Raw genomic sequence first — 19,452 nt, 5'->3', positions numbered from 1 at the left:
CTAGACACATTCAACAGCCTGGCTTTTGATTGTAGTAGGCTTGTGATTTGGAGCATGGGCTCTACAATCGATGACCTTTTGTCATAGAAATATTAAGCCCTAAGAAAGATTCATCACACTAGTTTGCAAACTCATCCACAATGGGACCATGGCTGGACTCATCATTGTGCAGACTTCACAATGTACCTGTTCTCTTGGTCACCTTTGCACATGTTTGTGTAAAAAACATGAAGCAATTATGAGATACATCCCTGGGGTGAGCCTGAAATGATTTATCTGCCCTCTGTGAAACTGTAAATGGTTTAGTTCACAGATGAAAAATTTAACCACACCTTTAAAAACAACAAAATTCTCTTAATCCCTCTCTTCATAGATCCACATTGCAAAGAAGATCATGAGTCCCACCACAATAGCCTGCAGCCTAGAGTTACTCCACCTTGCTCTAAAAACTGAAGTAACAGATCCAGGTTGTTAAGAAGAAATTCACTTTGTGCTGTTTGATTGATTGGATGTGTTTTTTCATGTAGTGTGTATCTTTAAATATTAATGTCATCCAGGTCTGAACTTGCCTGCAGCTCTTCATATGCTTCAATCTTTTGATACAGGATTAGATCCTGCTGCATGTACACGAACAGGTGAAGACACTAACGATGGGTGGATTCTACATTTCTCAGACACACCTACAGCCCATTAACCACCCTGCAGAGTCAAACAAGGACAGGTGTCTCCTCCCGGGCTTGGCACCATCCATCCATCCCTCCTCCTCACGAACTCTTCGAACACTATAAAGCATCAGCCGTTCTCCAAGCTGCACAGTCTCTCCTCGGCAGCTGCAGCAGAACGTCAGCCTCCTTTACCTTCACTACAAGATGTCTATGTCATACGGCAGATACGTCAGCGGCGGTGGTGGTGTTGGTCTTAGCAGTGCCTCGGTGTATGGGGGAGCTAAACCTGGCACTATCAAAATCTCTAGTGGTAACGCCTCGATGTTCGCTCAGGGTGGTGGTGCTGGTGGTGCCTCCATGTTCGCCCAAGGTGCTGCTGGTGGTGGCCGCTTCATTTACCTGGGAGGTAATGCTTTGGCACGGGGCTCAGGAGGTGGTTCTGTGTTTTCCTTCAGTGGTGCTGGGGTTGGTGCCGGAGGTGGTGCTGGTGCTGGAGGAGGGGACCTGGACATCACTGCCAATGAGAAGATGGCCATGCAGAACCTGAATGACCGCCTGGCTTCCTACCTGGAGAAGGTGCGCAAGCTGGAGGCTGCCAATGCTGAGCTGGAGCTGAAGATCAGGGAGTTCCTGGAGCAGAAGACCTCTCCCTCCTCCAGAGACTACAGCGCCTACTTTGCCACCATCGCAGACCTGCAAGGACAGGTAAGTAGAATCTACAAAGACAGTTTTACCATCCACTGAAAACAGCTTCTCTTTAAGTTGTAGGTCATAGTCATGTTTCAGACAATATATCTTTAAATCATTACAAGATTTATCAGAGCATCCCCATGAACTGACTGACTAAAGTGTTTTTGAGATATGTAAACTGATACTTGAGCTTTACAGTGTTAATTTGCTCGACTAAAACTATGACTAGAAATGTTTGTCGACGGCCTTTTTTCCATGACAAGGACTAGACTAAGACTAGCCAAAAATAGAATTTTGATGACTAGAAGTGACTAAAAGTAAGTTTAGTCAAGACAAATAAAACCAAACTAAAATGTAATTTAGTTTCCACTGTTTATTAAAAATCCATGATATTTCTCCACTGTGGGTCAATCTATCAAAATACAATGTATCTGTATTTATTGTCCCTCTCAGCTGTAGAAAGCAGGGACCCCAGGTTAGACGATGGCATAGAACACACTACCATGATTTGGTACCAGATTCAGGCAAGACAATAAATGCTTGGACCAAAAGTAAAGACTGAAATGTGAGGACTTTTTATGGAATAAAGCTAGACTAAAATGTTCTTGAGATGTCATCTACTAAAACCTTAAAGGGTAAAAAGTACTGAAATGTAAGGAAGAGGATTAAGGCCACTGGAAAAAAAAAATTGAGATGCATATCTTTTTTTAACTTGTAAAAAAAAAGTCAGAATTCTGAGTTCAAAGTCAGAATTCTAAAGTTTTTCAGAAGTCAGAATTCTGAATTTTTCTCAGAATTTTGACTTTAATCTCAGAATTATCACTTAAATCTCAGAATTCTGAATTTTTCCCGGGGTTGGGAGTGATTCTTTGCCCCAAGTGAAGGAGTTCAAGTATCTTGGGGTCTTGTTTACAAGTGAGAGTAAAACGGAGTGTGAGATTGACAGGCGGATTGATGCAGCATCAGCGTGTGGTGAAGAGGGAGCTGAGCCGAGAGGCAAAGCTCTTAATTTACCAGTCAGTCCACCTCCCAACCCCCACCTAGGATCTTGAACTCTGGGTAATGACCAAAATAATGAGATCGCGGATGCAAGTGGCCATAATGAGTTTCCTCTGGAGGGTGGCTGGGATCGGCCTTAGAGATAGGGTGAGGAGCTCAGACATTCTGAGGGAGCTTAGAGTAGAGCTGCTACTCCTTCGCATCAAAAGGAGTCAGATGAGATGGTCTGAGCATCTGATCAGGATGCCTCCTGGCCACCTCCCCATGGAGTAGTTCTGGGCACGTCTGGCTGGGAGGAAACCTTGGGGAAGATCCAGAGCTCACTGGAGGGATTATGTATCCTGTCCTGTCTGGGAACGCCTCGAGATCCCCAAGCAGGAGTTGGAAAGTGTCGCTGGGGAAAGGAATGCCTGGTTGGACCTGCTTAGCCTTTCACCCCTGCGACCCGGCTCTGGATAAGTGGATGAAGAAGGATGGATGGAAGTGTAAAAAAAAAAAAAAAAAAATTGCGTCTCAAAATTTTTTTTTGTCAGTGGCCCTAATTCCCTCCCATATAAATGTGACTAAAACTAAAATGCATTTAATCCAAAGACTAAGACTGAGACTAAAATTTGAATAAATAGCTGTCATAATTGATATTGGAAATTTGCATACAATGCATTTGTTTCCATTTATTGCAAGAATTCAGTATTAGAAGAACGCTAGTTTCGTACAGCACAGAAAAACAAGCAGTGAAGAGAGTTTGTGTGGTTGTTTTACTTTAAAAGACAACAAACGAAGAGAAAGAAATCACTACATCCCTCGACTCCTAACAAAGTCTGTCAAGTATGAAGCTCATGTATCACAGCACTGTGCCAAGTTTGCAATTCAAAATTCAATTCTAAGTTTTTATACCCCCGTGTTTAAAAGATGATGTTTAATTGAAGTTTCAGTGTCAAACCAAGTCAAGAACTTGTTTCTTGTTTTTTAACAACTATTGAATCATCAGCATAAGATGGCAGTTGTATCGAAATGTATCTTCTTCAATTAAGGGATAAAATGTAATTAAAGCTGTACTTACCTACTGACAGCTGATATTTTCTCTCATTGTTCACATTAAGAGGTGCTGCTGTCAGAGCCTGTTGAACAAGAACTGTCCGAAGAAATGACGAGATGAAAAGCAGAAGAGCTTTAGATAAACGCTCCAGATGTTTCTGGGAGAAAAAAAATTGGCAAGCAAAAGAAAAAATAATTGTTTTGTTGAGTCATAGGATAATAACCATCAGATCAGCACCTATCAGTACACACAAAACAGGTCCAAATGTTTTTTTTTAAATGGATTCATGGTGTCCAGAAGCGCTGGACTGAAGTTTTTATACTCTACAAGAGAAATGAGAAAATTTAAACTTGAATATAAAGTTCAACTAAATCCTTTTCTTTCTATATCTTAGATCCTGGAAGCTACCAAGGTCAACGGTGGCATCTACCTCAGCATCGACAACGCCAAACTGGCTGCTGACGACTTCAGGCTCAAGTGAGTGGATAAGCTGACAAATCAGTGGCTCCAGCTAAAATGTAATGAGGCGCTTTAAATACCAATAACTCCACTTCTGAAGAAGACAATCTTCATAAGATTAAACTTTAATGAAATACTTCATACAGCTAATTAATAAGTGAGGCAAGGGTGCTGTCATAGCTAAAAATCCTATCAAACGCACAAAGGCAGGATTGAAACTGTCAGGAGAGTAGATTATTAAATTGGAAAATGATGACCTAGTTATTGTGCCAGGTAGATAGTTTATACAGAAAACAGTGAGCAAGAACACAAACATCTTATACTGTCTTTTCATGGAACTGTTTTGTTTGCCCCTAGGCTAGTTAGCTTGCTTACAAAAACTCAGATAACTGTAGCTAACAATAGTTTCAGTTAGCTAGAAAGCTAGTTAGCTTGCTTACACACATTTACAGCTAGTAAGCACACAGCCCATGCTACATAAGCCCTTTTACTAGTTGATATAATTAGCCTTCTCATGAAGTGTTAATGTTCCCTACAGTTGAAGTGAGGATAGTTTTTCCTCTTTTTTCCAGTTAAACAGGCCACATGCACTAAAGAGACAACAAGTCCACATATTTTGATTTGGTTAACCTTCTGATGTGTTAGCCACCCAAAAGAAGCTAAATGAGGCACATCAATTCTTTAGCTGGACTGTCAACCTAGCTATCATGCCAATAAGCTGGTTCGCACTAAGACAGTGAGCAAAAAGACATCCATTATAATCAACTGTCTTTTCAAGAGACTGTTTCAGTAGCCAGTGGGCTAGTTCACTTGCTTACAATGAGTCAGGTAACTCTAATGTAGCTCAGAATGTTTTCCAGTTAGCTTCCAAGCTAGGTAGCTTACTAACACATTTTTATGTACAGTTAGCAAGCATGAAGTTTCAAAGGCACTTTTACTAAATTTATCTAACTAGCTTTCTCATTTATGTTACTAACAGTTGAAGTGACAAGATTTTTTTCCTCCTTTTTCAGGAGAAACAGCTCACATTGCACTAGAGAGACTGAGAGAATTGTAAACTTTTTGATAAGTTAGCAACCAAACACAGCTAACAAAGAGACGAAATGTAGAATTTAAATAAATATATATGAACATGTTTGATGTGGCAAAGGGCTTATTTGGTTCATTTGAGCTCAGTGTTAGCATATGGGCAGTCATAGCTGCTTTGTTGCAAAATGGTACATTTAGGGCAACCACAACCTACCATCACAACTGTTTTTCCTGTATCTTTAAAAAAATTACTGCAACTTTAAACTCTTGTAGAGCCACACTTACATTTCAAAACTTGATCCTCTGTGCAGGTATGAGAATGAGCTTGCTATGCGCCAGTCAGTGGAGGCCGACATCGCTGGGCTGAAGAGAGTCCTTGATGAGCTCACCATGGGCCGGACCGACCTGGAGATGGAGATTGAAGGCCTGAATGAGGAGCTGATCTTCATGAAGAAGAACCACGAGGAGGTTGGTGAATCACCTCGATCCAGTTCAGGGGTTCAGATGATTGTTGATTTAAAAACATGAACTGAAACAGGTTTGGTGTGTAGAATATCATAGGTAGTTCTGTATCCTCCTTATGTTTGTCTCTTTGTTGTTCATCTGCAGGACATGCTCGGCATGCGGGACCAAATGAGCGGCCAGGTGAACGTAGAGGTGGACGCTGCTAAAGGACCCGACCTCGCTCAGATCATGGAGGAGATCAGGGAGCAGTATGCAAATGCTGCCGCCAAGAGCAAGAAAGAACTTGATGCCTGGTTCCAGGGACAGGTATGGCTTGATTTGTAGCTTAAAATCTGAATTGATTGACTGAGCTTGCTGCTTGTAAATCACTGAATCAGTGGGTACATTTGCAGCTTGTAATGACAATGCTGTGTCTCTCTTACAGACAGAAGCTCTGAACAAAGAGGTTGCTGAAAGCACAGAGAGCATCCAAACATCCAAAACTGAGATCACTGACCTCAGACGAGCGCTGCAAGCCCTGGAGATTGAGCTGCAGTCACAACTCACTATGGTGAGAATCACATCACACTCTTACACAGCCTTTTAACTCCATGATTCAAGGTGATGAACAAACTGAGTCGGCTCTTCTCTCCTGTAGAAATCATCTCTGGAGGGCACCCTGGCTGACACCCAGAATCGGTTTGCCATGCAGCTAGCAGGTTTTCAGAACCAGGTGAGCAGGAGCTTCATGTTTCCACTCAGACTGTTGCTGCTCATTGACATCAACATGTAAACCTCCTTCTTCTCTATCTTTTCTTTCTTCTTATCCAGGTTTCCTGTATGGAGGAGCAGCTGGTGCAGCTGAGAGCTGACCTGGAGCGTCAGGGCCAAGAGTACCAGATGCTGCTGGACATCAAGACCAGACTGGAGATGGAGATCGCCGAGTACAGGAGGCTGCTGGATGGAGAGGGTGGCGGGTGAGTAATTTAAAGAATTGTTTACAGGGTACACCTGCAGGACATTTAGAACAAAATCTGACATTATCAGACAAACTGTCAAGACCATATCAGGACTGTTAATGACACCTTGATACTGTAAAACCCAAATAGAAAACCTAACTTTATGGAATCATGTATATGTCTTATAAAAACAAAGTAAAATTAACCTTTTGACCTTATTAAGGTAAACCAGATATTGTGTGTCAAATTTGCAACAGATTTTTTAGTGTTGTGTTGTTGTTGCTCCCCACAGGTAGGACTTGTCTAATTGAATCAGTTACTTCACTCATGGTGCAAAAGTGTTTAACACCAAAAGGCATTCTGGGAAGATTGTGCTAATTAAGGGCTGATCGTCCAATTATTTGAGTACAATGAAAGAAAACACCTCAAGTGACTGAGGACTGTCTACTTATCAACTCAGTGAAAAAGCACTAAAATAGCTTTGCTGGATGTTTAAATCAATGCAAGTAATGTTTTTAACAACTATCAACAGTTTGGTCTTAAGGCCTTTGCACACTGGATCCGTTATTTTCAGATGTGTTTTTTTTTTTCAGATCCATAATCTGAAAAAAACATCACATGCGACCTTGCACACTGAGTTCGTTCTCTTTTTTTTGTCTTCACTGCAAAAAATGGTAGAATGTGGCAAATTGTTTCTGTGCTTTTGATACAGAATATCAGTGGTTTGGATCTAAGTCAGAGCATGCTCAGTATCCAGTGTGGGCCCTTTAGCAAGGTCCTGTACACCTTGAGCGCCTGTCTCTGCCTCTAATGTGCGTCTCTTTGGACAAAAGTGTCAGCTAAATGACATTGTAACATTGTTGTAACATTTAGCAGCTTCATCCTCCTACACTGCTTACAAATGATGCCTCTTAATTTTTTTCTGTGACTGTGATGAATAAAAACCTGCTCCTCCTCCCCCCACAGCACTGGCGGCTCTGGCGGCTTCGGTGGCTCAGGAGGAATCAGCGGCTCTGGTGGCTTCGGTGGCTCTGGAGGAATCAGCAGCTCTGGCGGCTTTGGTGGCTCAGGAGGAATCCGCGGCTCTGGTGGCTCCGGTGGCTCCAGTGGCTCCGGCGGCCTCAGCGGCTCCGGCGGCCTCAGCGGTTCTGGTGTCTCCAGCGGCCTCAGCGGCTCCGGCGGCCTCAGCGGTTCTGGTGTCTCCAGCGGCCTCAGCGGCTCCGGCGGCCTCAGCAGTTCTGGTGTCTCCAGCAGCCTCAGCGGCTCCAGCAGCATGACGACTTCCATCACTGTAAATCGTTCACCCTCTCCTGATCCCCCAACCTCCACCTCAGTCACCAAACAGAAAGTCATCACCTACACCGAGGAGATAGTGGACGGGATTGTGGTCAGTTCCACCCAGTCTGAGGTCGTGAAGGAGCTGTGAGGACCTGTAAGAGAGTTCAGTCTCTTAGCAAACATCCAACAAATATGCTAATAAAGTTTGCTGAGGAACTTTAAAATAAACGTCTGTTGTGTCTTCTTATCAGTGTCTGAAGTTGCACTCCCCTGAATGACCACTAGGCGCTGCTGTTTTACTGAAAGCTATATAAGGGCTGAATTTAAAACAGTTTAAAAGAATACACAAGAAAACCCATATATGTGTCTCAAAAAGAAAAAACCTTAGTGTTCATGCTGACAGAAGCTCATGAAGCTAACATGACTCAGTGTTATTTTGGTAAATCAACAACACACGTTCAGCACCTTAAACAGCAGCGACCTACATGAATGAACGAGTGCATACACTCACATAGGGAATTTTCATGAATGCTAACTCATCAATGTAAATGATTCACATGAACACAAAAGGCAGACCCGATCCTCAATCAGATACCAGGGAGATTGGATATATTCCAAGCTGGAGAAAAGACCTGGATGACCGTGGAGCTGTCTGTGGTCCTGAAAGTCAGTAAACCTTTATGTACTGTAGTTCTCAACAACTGCTTCCCTTATTCATTCATTAATCACAATCTGATTGTAAGGGTTTTTTTTAATTAGGCATAGATGTTTCATATCATGCCCATGCACAATTGACCTTTCACTACGCCAAGTCCTACCGCAGAAATCATAACTATACATGCGGGGTTGCATACTCAAACAAAACATCAGGTGTGTGGCCAGGAGGCAGCCCATGAACAGAGGTCAGGGTCTCTGGGAACAGGAGGCTGAGGCTCTGGGTCTCTGGAACCAGGAGTCTCTGGGGCACTGGAAGTGGGAACCGCTGGGGAACTGGAAGCTTAAGGCCTGGGCTGGGATATCAACCGCTGAGGCCTGGTGAGACTTGGGTTGCTGAGGCTCGTGCTGGGATTGTTTAGTGGGGTTGACCGCATATTGAGACAGCGTTACTGATGAGCCTGGAAGTTGTCTTATTTCATGCAGTTTTGTTGTCCTCCAGTGACCTCCTCAGGTGTCAGAGAAATCGCCAGCCATGTTTCAGCCCAGGGAGAATAGTCTCTTTCAAAAATATCGGCTGGGTCCATATTGGTCAATACATTCTGTCAAGTATGGCAAAAAAGTCAAAACGAGGACCCAAATACAGATTAAAACAAATCACTCCCTATTCACTATATAGTGCACTATATAGTGAACTATATAGTGCACTATATAGTGAATACGCCATTTTGTGGTGGTGTCCGAACTCTGAGTGACCATTGTTATTCACTATACAGTGCACTCATTCTATCCCACAATGCATTTTGAAAAGTAGTGAAAAACCGATGCTCACTAGCCCAGCAATATTTGCCATCATGCATCACGGTTGCTGCTCTCAAACATGACGGACGACTGAGAGGAGCACATGAACACATATAAAAACTCGAAAATGTACACTATTTTGCCACTAAAGACACAAGCTTTTTATCTATTAGTATTTTTATTTTTGGGGGGGCGATGCATCACATTTAGTGTCCGTTTTCAGTGTATTTCTACCATTAATTTCGATCCTCAGACGTTGTCATCGAAATCTATGAGCTGCTGTTGCTAAACCTTTTAATTGTGAGATGGTGATGATGTCATTCGCCGCAGATGGAGTAGTGTCCGAAATCATTTTTGTGTTTTGCAGTTGAGTCCACTATATAGTCCACTATATGCTGCTCACTATAGAGTGGATAGGGAGTAGGGTGTGAGGGACACAGCCAGGGAGAAACAGAACCTAAATACACAGGGAGTGATTGCAGACAGAAGGACAAGTGTGACTAACAAGACCCAGGTGAAACTAGTGAGGGTAATAAAGTGGAGGGAAACTCAGGCAGGAAGAAAACTGGAAACACACACAAGGGAATGCAACTACAAAATAAAACAGGAAACTTCACAATACACAAGAACACTGGGCCAGGCAGAGATACAAAACATGCCATGCCAACAAAATACCAAAAGTTCAAACAAGTGAAGCTCAGGAACATGACAAATCAAAATCTGGAACATGACATAACCCCCCACCCCAAGGGATGGTTTCCAGACATCCCAAAGAAATGTGTAAAACAGCTCAAGTTAAGCAGAGTGGGTGGAGGGGGCCTGGAGGAGGGACTCAAACCAAAAATCAGGTGGGTGGCCATGGGGCATCCCAGATGGGAGGAGGAATCCGGTGGGCGGCAAGGAGGCAACCCAGAAGGGCACAAGGGCTCTGGTGGATGGCCAGGGAGCAGCCCACAAACAGATGTCAGGGTCAGGGCTTCTCCGGTGGAGCCTGGAACAGAGGTGAGGGTCAGGACCGCCAATACAGAGCCAGGAGCTGGGGCCGGGACGGCCTCCAATGTGGAGCCCAGAGCTGGGACCAGGACGGCCTCCAACGTGGAGCCAGATGCTGGGACCAGGACGGCCTCCGGCAACAAGTCAGGAACTGGGACACACTGGACAAATAATATGACAGTTGGATGAATCCAGTGTTATTTAGAGGACTAACAGAAACACAGGCTTGCAGTACAAAACAATTTGCCACATTCTATGAATCTGGCATTTAACAGAACAGAATTTAACAGGGTGTGCACTGTTAAAAAAAGAATATTTCGTAAATATTCTCTTAGTACTATATGATTATGGGGAACAAATAAACATTAAAATGTCTGCATTTTTGTTAAGAGAACGCTACTTAAACTTTTGACACATCTTTTATTTGCAGGGAATATGATAAATGTGCTGTTTATTGATCATTAACAGATATAAAGGATAATAGGAACACTGAAACTTGAAATAATGTTTATTGAGGCAGTGAGAACCACAGACAGATGGATAAGAATCTTTAACAGATACATTAGTCACTTAGGAGTCTAGGAGCTTTTACACATATAAAGACCCTTACACATCTGTCTGAGGAGAATTAGAAATATTCATGAAACCTGCTGCAGTTTTTATTTTATTTTAGAATAAACAGTTCATTAACAGTTAGTGTTTTGTTGTTAGTATAAACTTACTACCATTAAAGACATATCACAAAAAACATTTAATCTCCAGTGGCACTGTCTGTCTCTATCAGTGAAGTCTGACACATGTCTCTGTAGTGTTTCATATGTACACAGAGTGGAGCTAACAGGACAGACAGAGAGAGGGGAGAGCATGTAGCTATACATTTAAGTAGCCACACTACATTTGGCGCACAAAAAATAACAACAATGACAAAATCACTCTGTCAGTCAGGCATTTTAACAGGCATCTCAGATAGTTGCAGTCAGCCATATACTAGGTTTTTACCTAGTGTTGTTCAGATGATAGATCCAAAAATAATGGACCCAATGTGAAGACCTTAATGTGACACATAGTGGAAAAGTCCTAATTCTCACTATCTCTCCATTTCCAATACTGTGAAATTAGCTCTCTTTTCACACTTCTTTTTCTCCCCCTTAAACAGTGTAGTGTTTTCTGTTTCGTTTCTGGAGGCTCTTTTCTGTGTGTCCAACTTTCACATGGCTGCGAGGTTTTTCAGTGGCAATCCTGCAGTCTTTGGCCAGGTGCTTTTTTTCCACCACATCTGTAGCATTTTCTAAAGTCTGGCTGGATTTACCAGCTTCAATTCATGCCATGTAAATCTACAACGTCAAAGTTTGCCACCTCTGTTGCCTGTGCAACTTGAGTGCTTTCTCCAAAGTCAGTCCATCCCTCGACAGCAGCCTCAGTTGTATCCTGTCTTCTTTTATGCCACAGATCAGTCTCTCAACATCATTGTCAACCAGTCACCAAAGTTACAGTCCTGCACTGGCACTCTAGTCCTAGACACATTCAACAGCCCAGCTTTTGATTTTTGTAAGCTTGTGATTTGGAGCATGGGCTCTAAAATTGATGGCCTTTTGCTTTAGAAATATTATGTCCCAAGAAAGATTCCTCACACCAGTTGACAAAGTCATCCACAATGGGACCATGGCTGGACTCGTCATTGTGCAGACAGAATCTGCAAACTTTACAATGTACCTGTTCTCTTGGTCACCTTTGCACATGTTTGTGTAAAAAACATGAAGCATTTATGAGACACATCCCTGGGGTGAGCCTGAAATGATTTATCTGTCCTCTGTGAAACTGTAAATGGTTTAGTTCACAGATGAAAAATGTAACCACACCCTTAAAAACAACAAAACCCTCTTAATCCCTCTCTTCATATATCCACATTGCAAAGAAGATTATGAGACCCACCACAATAGCCCGAAGCCTAGAGTTACCCCACCTTGCTGTAAAAAATGAAGTAACAGATCCAGGTTGTTAAGAAGAAATTCACTTTGTGCTGTTTGATTGATTGGATGTGTTTTTTCATGCTGTGTGGATCTTTAAATATTAATGTCATCCAGGTCTGAACTTGCCTGCAGCTCTTCATATGCTTCAATCTTTTGATACAAGATTAGATCTTGCTGCATGTACATGAACAGGTAAAGACACTTATGATGGGTGGATTCTACATTTCTCAGACACACCTACAGCCCATTAACCACCCTGCAGAGTCAAACAAGGACAGGTGTCTCCTCCCGGGCTTGGCACCATCCATCCATCCTCCTCCTCACGAACTCTTCGAACACTATAAAGCATCAGCCGTTCTCCAAGCTGCACAGTCTCTCCTCGGCAGCTGCAGCAGAGCGTCAGCCTCCTTTACCTTCACTACAAGATGTCTATGTCATACGGCAGATACACCAGCAGTGGTGGTGGTCGTAGCAGTGCCTCGGTGTATGGGGGAGCTAAACCTGGCACTATCAAAATCTCTAGTGGTAATGCCTCCATGTTCGCTGGAGGTGGTGCTGGTGGTGCCTCCATGTTCGCTGGAGGTGGTGCTGGTGGTGCCTCCATGTTCGCTCAAGGTGCTGCTGGTGGTGGCCGCTTCATTTACCTGGGGGGCGATGCTGTTGCACGGGGCTCGGGAGGTGGTTCTGGGTTTTCCTTCGGTGGTGCTGGGGCTGGTGCTGGAGGAGGCGACCTGGACATCACTGCCAACGAGAAGATGGCCATGCAGAACCTGAACGACCGCTTGGCTTCCTACCTGGAGAAGGTGCGCAAGCTGGAGGCTGCCAATGCTGAGCTGGAGCTGAAGATCAGGGAGTTCCTGGAGCAGAAGACCTCTCCCTCCTCCAGAGACTACAGCGCCTACTTTGCCACCATCGCAGACCTGCAAGGACAGGTAAGTAGAATCTACAAAGACAGTTTTACCATCCACTGAAAACAGCTTCTCTTTAAGTTGTAGGTCATAGTCATGTTTCAGACAATATATCTTTAAATCATTACAAGATTTATCAGAGCATCCCCATGAACTGACTGACTAAAGTGTTTTTGAGATATGTAAACTGATACTTGAGTTTTACAGTGTTAATTTGCTCGACTAAAACTATGACTAGAAATGTTTGTTGACACCCTTTTTTCCATGACAAGGACTAGACTAAGACTAGCCAAAAATAGAATTTTGATGACTAGAAGTGACTAAAAGAAAGTCTAGTGTTCATCAAGACAACTAAAACTAGGCTAAAATGTAATTCAGTTTCCACTGGACATTTAAAATCTGTGATATTTCTCCACTGTGGGTAAATCTGTCAAAAAACAATGGGACCATAGGTCAGGCAGAGTGCATAGAACACACTACCATGGTTTGGTACCAGACTCAGGCAAGAGATGCTTGGTCTAATGGTGAAGACAGAATGTGAGGACTTTTTAGGAAATAAAGCTAGACTAAAAACGTTTCTGAGATTTCATCCACTAAAACTTGGAATGGGGAAAATGACTGTAAAGTACGACAGAGGATCTGGGCAACTGAAAAAAAATTGAGATGCATATTTTTTTTTTTTTTTTCTTGTAAGAAAAAGTCAGAATTCTGACTTTGAATTCAGAATTCAGAATTCTGACTTTTTTCTCAGAATTTTTATTTTAATCTCAGAATTATCACTTAAATCTCATAATTCTGAGATTTTCCCGGGCTAGGGAGTGAGTCCTGGCCTCAAGTGAAGAAGTTCAAGTATCTCAGGGTCTTGTTCATGAGTGAGGGTAAAAGGGAGTGTGAGATTGACAGGCGGATAGGCGCAGCATCCGCAGTACTGCGGGCGTTAATTTACCAGACAATCTACCTCCCAGCCCTCACCTACGGTCATGAACTCTGGGTAATGACCAACAGAATGAGATTGCGGATACAAGTGGCCATAATGGGTTTCCTCCGAAGGTGGCTGGGATCGGCCTTAGAGATAGGGTGGGGAGCTCAGACATTCTGAGGGAGCTTAGAGTAGAGCTGCTACTCCTTCGCATCAAAAGGAGTCAGATGAGATGGTTTGGGCATCTGATCAGGATGTGAGGTCTGGGCACATCTGGTTGGGAGGAGACCTTGGGGAAGACCCAGAACTCACTGGTGGGATTACGTATCCTGTCCTGTCTGAGAACACCTCGGGATCCCGCAGGCAGGAGTTGGAAAGTGTTGCTGGGGAAAGGAACGCCTGGTTGGACCTGCCTAGCCTGTTACCCCTGTGACCCGGCTCCAGATAAGTAGATGAAGAAGGATGGATGGATGGAAGTGTAAAAAAGAAAAAAAAAAAATTGCGTCTCAAAAAAATTTTTTTTCAGTGGCCCTAGTCCTCTTCCATAGAAATGTGACTAACACTAAACTGCATTTAATCCAAAGACTAAGACTGAGGCTAAAATGGGTGCATACAATGCATTTGTTTCCATCTATTGCAATAATTCAGTATTAGAAGAACGCTAGTTTCATACAGCATAGAGAAACAAGCAATGAAGAGAATTTTTGTGGTTGTTTTACTTTAAAAGACAACAAATGAAAGAGAAAGACATCACTACATCCTCCATTCCCAACAAAGTCTGTCAAGTATAAAGCTCATGTATCACAGCACTGTGCCAAGTTTGCAATTCAGAATTCAATTCTGTTTTTATACCCCCATGTTTGAAAGATGATGTTTAATTTAAGTTTCGGTGTCAAACCAAGTCAAGAACTTGCTTCTTTTTTTAACAGCTATTGAATCATAGGCATAAGATGGCAGTATCGAAATGTATCTTCCGCAATTAAGGGATGAAGTGTAACTAAAGCTGTACTTACCTACTGACAGCTGATATTTTCTCTCATTGTTCACATTAAGAGGTGCTGCTGTCAGAGCCTGTTGAACAAGAACTGTCTGAAGAAATGATGAGATGAAAAGCAGAAGAGCTTTAGATAAACGCTCCAGATGTTTATGGGAGAAAAACCTGGCAAGCAAAAGAAAAAAATAGTTTTTATGTTGAGTCATAGGATAATAACCATCAGATCAGCACCTATCAGTACACACAGTACAGGTCCAAATGTTATTTTTCTAAATGGATTCATGGTGTCTAGTAGCGTTGGACCATAGCTTTTATACACTACAAGAAAAATCAGAAAATTTAAACTTGAATATAAAGTTCAACTAAATCCTTTTCTTTCTATATCTTAGATCCTGGAAGCTACCAAGGTCAACGGTGGCATCTACCTCAGCATCGACAACGCCAAACTGGCTGCTGACGACTTCAGGCTCAAGTGAGTGGATAAGCTGACAAATCAGTGGCTCCAGCTAAAATGTAATGAGGCGCTTTAAATACCAATAACTCCACTTCTGAAGAAGACAATCTTCATAAGATTAAACTTTCTCTACATAATTCATTAAGCTAATAAGTAAGAGGCAAGGGTGATGTCATAGCTAAAACTGCTCCATCAAATACACAAAGGCAGGATTGAAACTGTCAGGAGAGTAGATTATTAAATTGGAAAATGATGACCTAGTTATTGTGCCAGGTAGATAGTTTATACAGAAAACAGTGAGCAAGAACACAAACATCTTATATGGTCTTTTCATGGAACTGTTGTGTTTGCCCCTAGGCTAGTTGGCTTGCTTACAAAGACTCAGATAACTGTAGCTAACAATAGTTTCAGTTAGCTAGAAAGCTAGTTAGCTTGCTTACAAAGACTCAGATAACTGTAGCTAACAATAGTTTCAGTTAGCTAGAAAGCTAGTTAGCTTGCTTACACACATTTATATACAGTTAGTAAGCACATAGCCCTTGCTAACAATAGTTTCAGTTAGCCAGAAAGCTAGTTAGCTTGCTTACACACATTTATATACAGCTAGTAAGCACATAGCTCTTCCTACGTAAGCCCTTTTACTAGTTGATATAATTAGCCTTCTCATGAAGTGTTAATGTTCCCTACAGTGGAAAAGATGATTTTATTTTCCTCTTTTTTCCAGTTAAACAGGCCACATGCACTAAAGAGACAACAAGTCCACATATTTTGATTTGGTTAACCTTCTGATGTGTTAGCCACCCAAAAGAAGCTAAATGAGGCACATCAATTCTTTAGCTGGACTGTCAACCTAGCTATCATGCCAATAAGCTGGTTCGCACTAAGACAGTGAGCAAAAAGACAGAAACTAAAAACTGTTTTTTCAAGAGACTGTTTCGGTAGCCAGTGGGCTAGCTCACTTGCTTACAATGAATCAGGTAACTCTAATGTAGCTCAGAATGTTTTCCAGTTAGCTTCCAAGCTAGGTAGCTTACTAACACATATTTATGTACAGTTAGCAAGCACAGAGTCTGTGCTTCAAAGGCACTTTTACTAAATCTAACTAGCTTTCTCATTTATGTTGCTAACAGTTGAAGTGACAAGATTTTTTTCCTCCTTTTTCAGGAGAAACAGCTCACATTGCACTAGAGAGACTGAAAATATCTACATATTTGAATTGTGAACCTTTTGATAAGTTAGCAACCAAACACAGCTAACAAAGAGACGAAATGTAGAATTAAAAAAATATATATGAACATGTTTGATGTGGCAAAGGGCTTATTTGGTTCATTTGAGCTCAGTGTTAGCATATGGGCAGTCATAGCTGCTTTGTTGCAAAATGGTACATTTAGGGCAACCACAACCTACCATCACAACTGTTTTTCCTGTATCTTTAAAAAAATTACTGCAACTTTAAACTCTTGTAGAGCCACACTTACATTTCAAAACTTGATCCTCTGTGCAGGTATGAGAATGAGCTTGCTATGCGCCAGTCAGTGGAGGCCGACATCGCTGGGCTGAAGAGAGTCCTTGATGAGCTCACCATGGGCCGGACCGACCTGGAGATGGAGATTGAAGGCCTGAATGAGGAGCTGATCTTCATGAAGAAGAACCACGAGGAGGTTGGTGAATCACCTCGATCCAGTTCAGGGGTTCAGATGATTGTTGATTTAAAAACATGAACTGAAACAGGTTTGGTGTGTAGAATATCATAGGTAGTTCTGTATCCTCCTTATGTTTGTCTCTTTGTTGTTCATCTGCAGGACATGCTCGGCATGCGGGACCAAATGAGCGGCCAGGTGAACGTAGAGGTGGACGCTGCTAAAGGACCCGACCTCGCTCAGATCATGGAGGAGATCAGGGAGCAGTATGCAAATGCTGCTGCCAAGAGCAAGAAAGAACTTGATGTCTGGTTCCAGGGAAAGGTACGGCTTTATTTGTAGTTTAAAATCTGAATTGATTGACTGAGCTTGCTGCTTGTAAATCACTGAATCAGTGGGTACATTTGCAGCTTGTAATGACAATGCTGTGTCTCTCTTACAGACAGAAGCTCTGAACAAAGAGGTTGCTGAAAGCACAGAGAGCATCCAAACATCCAAAACTGAGATCACTGACCTCAAACGAACGCTGCAAGCCCTGGAGATTGAGCTGCAGTCACAACTCACTATGGTGAGAATCACATCACACTCTTACACAGCCTTTTAACTCCATGATTCAAGGTGATGAACAAACTGAGTCGACTCTTCTCTCCTGTAGAAATCATCTCTGGAGGGCACCCTGGCTGACACCCAGAATCGGTTTGCCATGCAGCTAGCAGGTTTTCAGAACCAGGTGAGCAGGAGCTTCATGTTTCCACTCAGACTGTTGCTGCTCATTGACATCAACATGTAAACCTCCTTCTTCTCTATCTTTTGCCTTCTTCTTATCCAGGTTTCCTGTATGGAGGAGCAGCTGGTGCAGCTGAGAGCTGACCTGGAGCGTCAAGGCCAAGAGTACCAGATGCTGCTGGACATCAAGACCAGACTGGAGATGGAGATCGCCGAGTACAGGAGGCTGCTGGATGGAGAGGGTGGCGGGTGAGTAATTTAAAGAATTGTTTACAGGGTACACCTGCAGGACATTTAGAACAAAATCTGACATTATCAGACAAACTGTCAAGACCATATCAGGACTGTTAATGACACCTTGATACTGTAAAACCCAAATAGAAAACCTAACTTTATGGAATCATGCATATGTCTTATAAAAACAAAGTAAAATTAACCTTATGACCTTATTAAGGTAAACCAGATATTGTGTGTAAAATTTGCAACAGATTTTTTAGTGTTGTGTTGTTTGCTCCCCACAGGTAGGACTTGTCTAATTGAATCAGTTACTTCACTCATGGTGCAAAAGTGTTTGACACCAAAAGGCATTCTGGGAAGATTGTGCTAATTAAGGGCTGACCATCCAATTATTTGAGTACAATGAAAGAAAATACCTCAAATGACTGAGGACTGTCTACTTATCAACTCAGTGAAAAAGCACTAAAATAGCTTTGCTGGATGTTTAAATCAATGCAAGTAATGTTTTTAACAACTATCAACAGTTTGGTCTTAAGGCCTTTGCACACTGGATTCGTTATTTTCAGATGTGTTTTTTTTTTTCAGATCCATAATCTGAAAAAAACATCACATGCGACCTTGCACACTGAGTTCGTTCTCTTTTTATTTGTCTTCACTGCAAAAAAATGGTAGAATGTGGCAAATTGTTTCTGTGCTTTTGATACAGAATATCAGTGGTTTGGATCTAAGTCAGAGCATGATCAGTATCCAATGTGGGCCCTTTAGCAAGGTCCTGTACACCTTGAGCACCTGTCTTTGCCTCTGATGTACGTCTCTTTGGACAAAAGTGTCAGCTAAATGACATTGTAACATTGTTGCAACATTCAGCAGCTTCATCCTCCTACATTGCTTACAAATGATGCCTCTTGATTTTTTTTCTGTGACTGTGATGAATAAAAACCTGCTCCTCCTCCCCCTGCAGCTTTGGTGGCTCTGGCGGCTCTGGCGGCTACGGTAGCTCCGGAGGAATCGGCGGCTCTGGTGGCTTCAGTGGCTCAGGAGGAATCAGTGGCTCCGGCGGCCTCAGCAGCTCCAGCAGCTCCAGCAGCATGATGACTTCCACCCCTGCAAATCGTTCACCCTCACCCGCTCCCCCATCCTCCACCTCAGTCACCAAACAGAAAGTTGTCACCATTGTCGAGGAGGTAGTGGACGGGAAGGTGGTCAGTTCCACCCAGTCCGAGGTCGTGAAGGAGCTGTGAGCACCTGCAGGAGGGTTCAGTCCCTTAGTAAACATCCAACAAACATGCTAATAAAGTTTGCTGAGGAACCTTAAAACAAACGTCTGTTGTGTCTTCTTATCAAAGTGACTGACAAAGGGTAGACCTGATCCACAATCGGACACCAGAGAGATTGGATTTTTTCCAAGCTGGAAAGTAGACTTGGATCGTAGAACTGTCCAAAATTCTGAAACTCAGTAAGCTTTAATGCTCTGTAGTTTTGAACATCTGCTACACTTAGCCCAGTTCTACATCGGTAACCATGACTGCATGGGAGCTTTTCAAGCTATTATCAGAAGCAGTTTGCTGAAGCAAGCTGAAAATATGACAGCAGATAC

The 19,452-nt window shown here is 42.6% G+C and overlaps 2 protein-coding genes across 2 annotated transcripts; both read left to right on the top strand.

Moving 5' to 3' along the window:
* Positions 1–836: 836 nt before the first annotated feature.
* On the top strand, positions 837–7,773 carry LOC121503779 (keratin, type I cytoskeletal 13-like). Its single transcript, XM_041778333.1, has 8 exons — positions 837–1,370; positions 3,785–3,867; positions 5,190–5,346; positions 5,488–5,649; positions 5,768–5,893; positions 5,981–6,055; positions 6,154–6,299; positions 7,248–7,773. Exons 1-8 carry the CDS (start codon positions 870–872, stop codon positions 7,705–7,707), a joined length of 1,710 nt encoding a protein of 569 aa, XP_041634267.1. The 5' UTR covers positions 837–869; the 3' UTR covers positions 7,708–7,773.
* A 2,099-nt stretch (positions 7,774–9,872) lies between these two features.
* Positions 9,873–19,096, top strand: LOC121529551 (keratin, type I cytoskeletal 13-like). Its single transcript, XM_041817489.1, has 9 exons — positions 9,873–10,150; positions 12,423–12,909; positions 15,188–15,270; positions 16,757–16,913; positions 17,055–17,216; positions 17,335–17,460; positions 17,548–17,622; positions 17,722–17,867; positions 18,904–19,096. Exons 1-9 carry the CDS (start codon positions 9,873–9,875, stop codon positions 19,094–19,096), a joined length of 1,707 nt encoding a protein of 568 aa, XP_041673423.1.
* The last annotated feature ends 356 nt before the right edge of the window (positions 19,097–19,452 follow it).

Source organism: Cheilinus undulatus, linkage group 21 (assembly GCF_018320785.1).
Source record: "Cheilinus undulatus linkage group 21, ASM1832078v1, whole genome shotgun sequence".
Lineage (NCBI taxonomy): Eukaryota > Metazoa > Chordata > Actinopteri > Labriformes > Labridae > Cheilinus > Cheilinus undulatus.
Note: the sequence above shows the minus strand (reverse complement) of the source record. Positions and strands in the feature narration are given on the sequence as shown.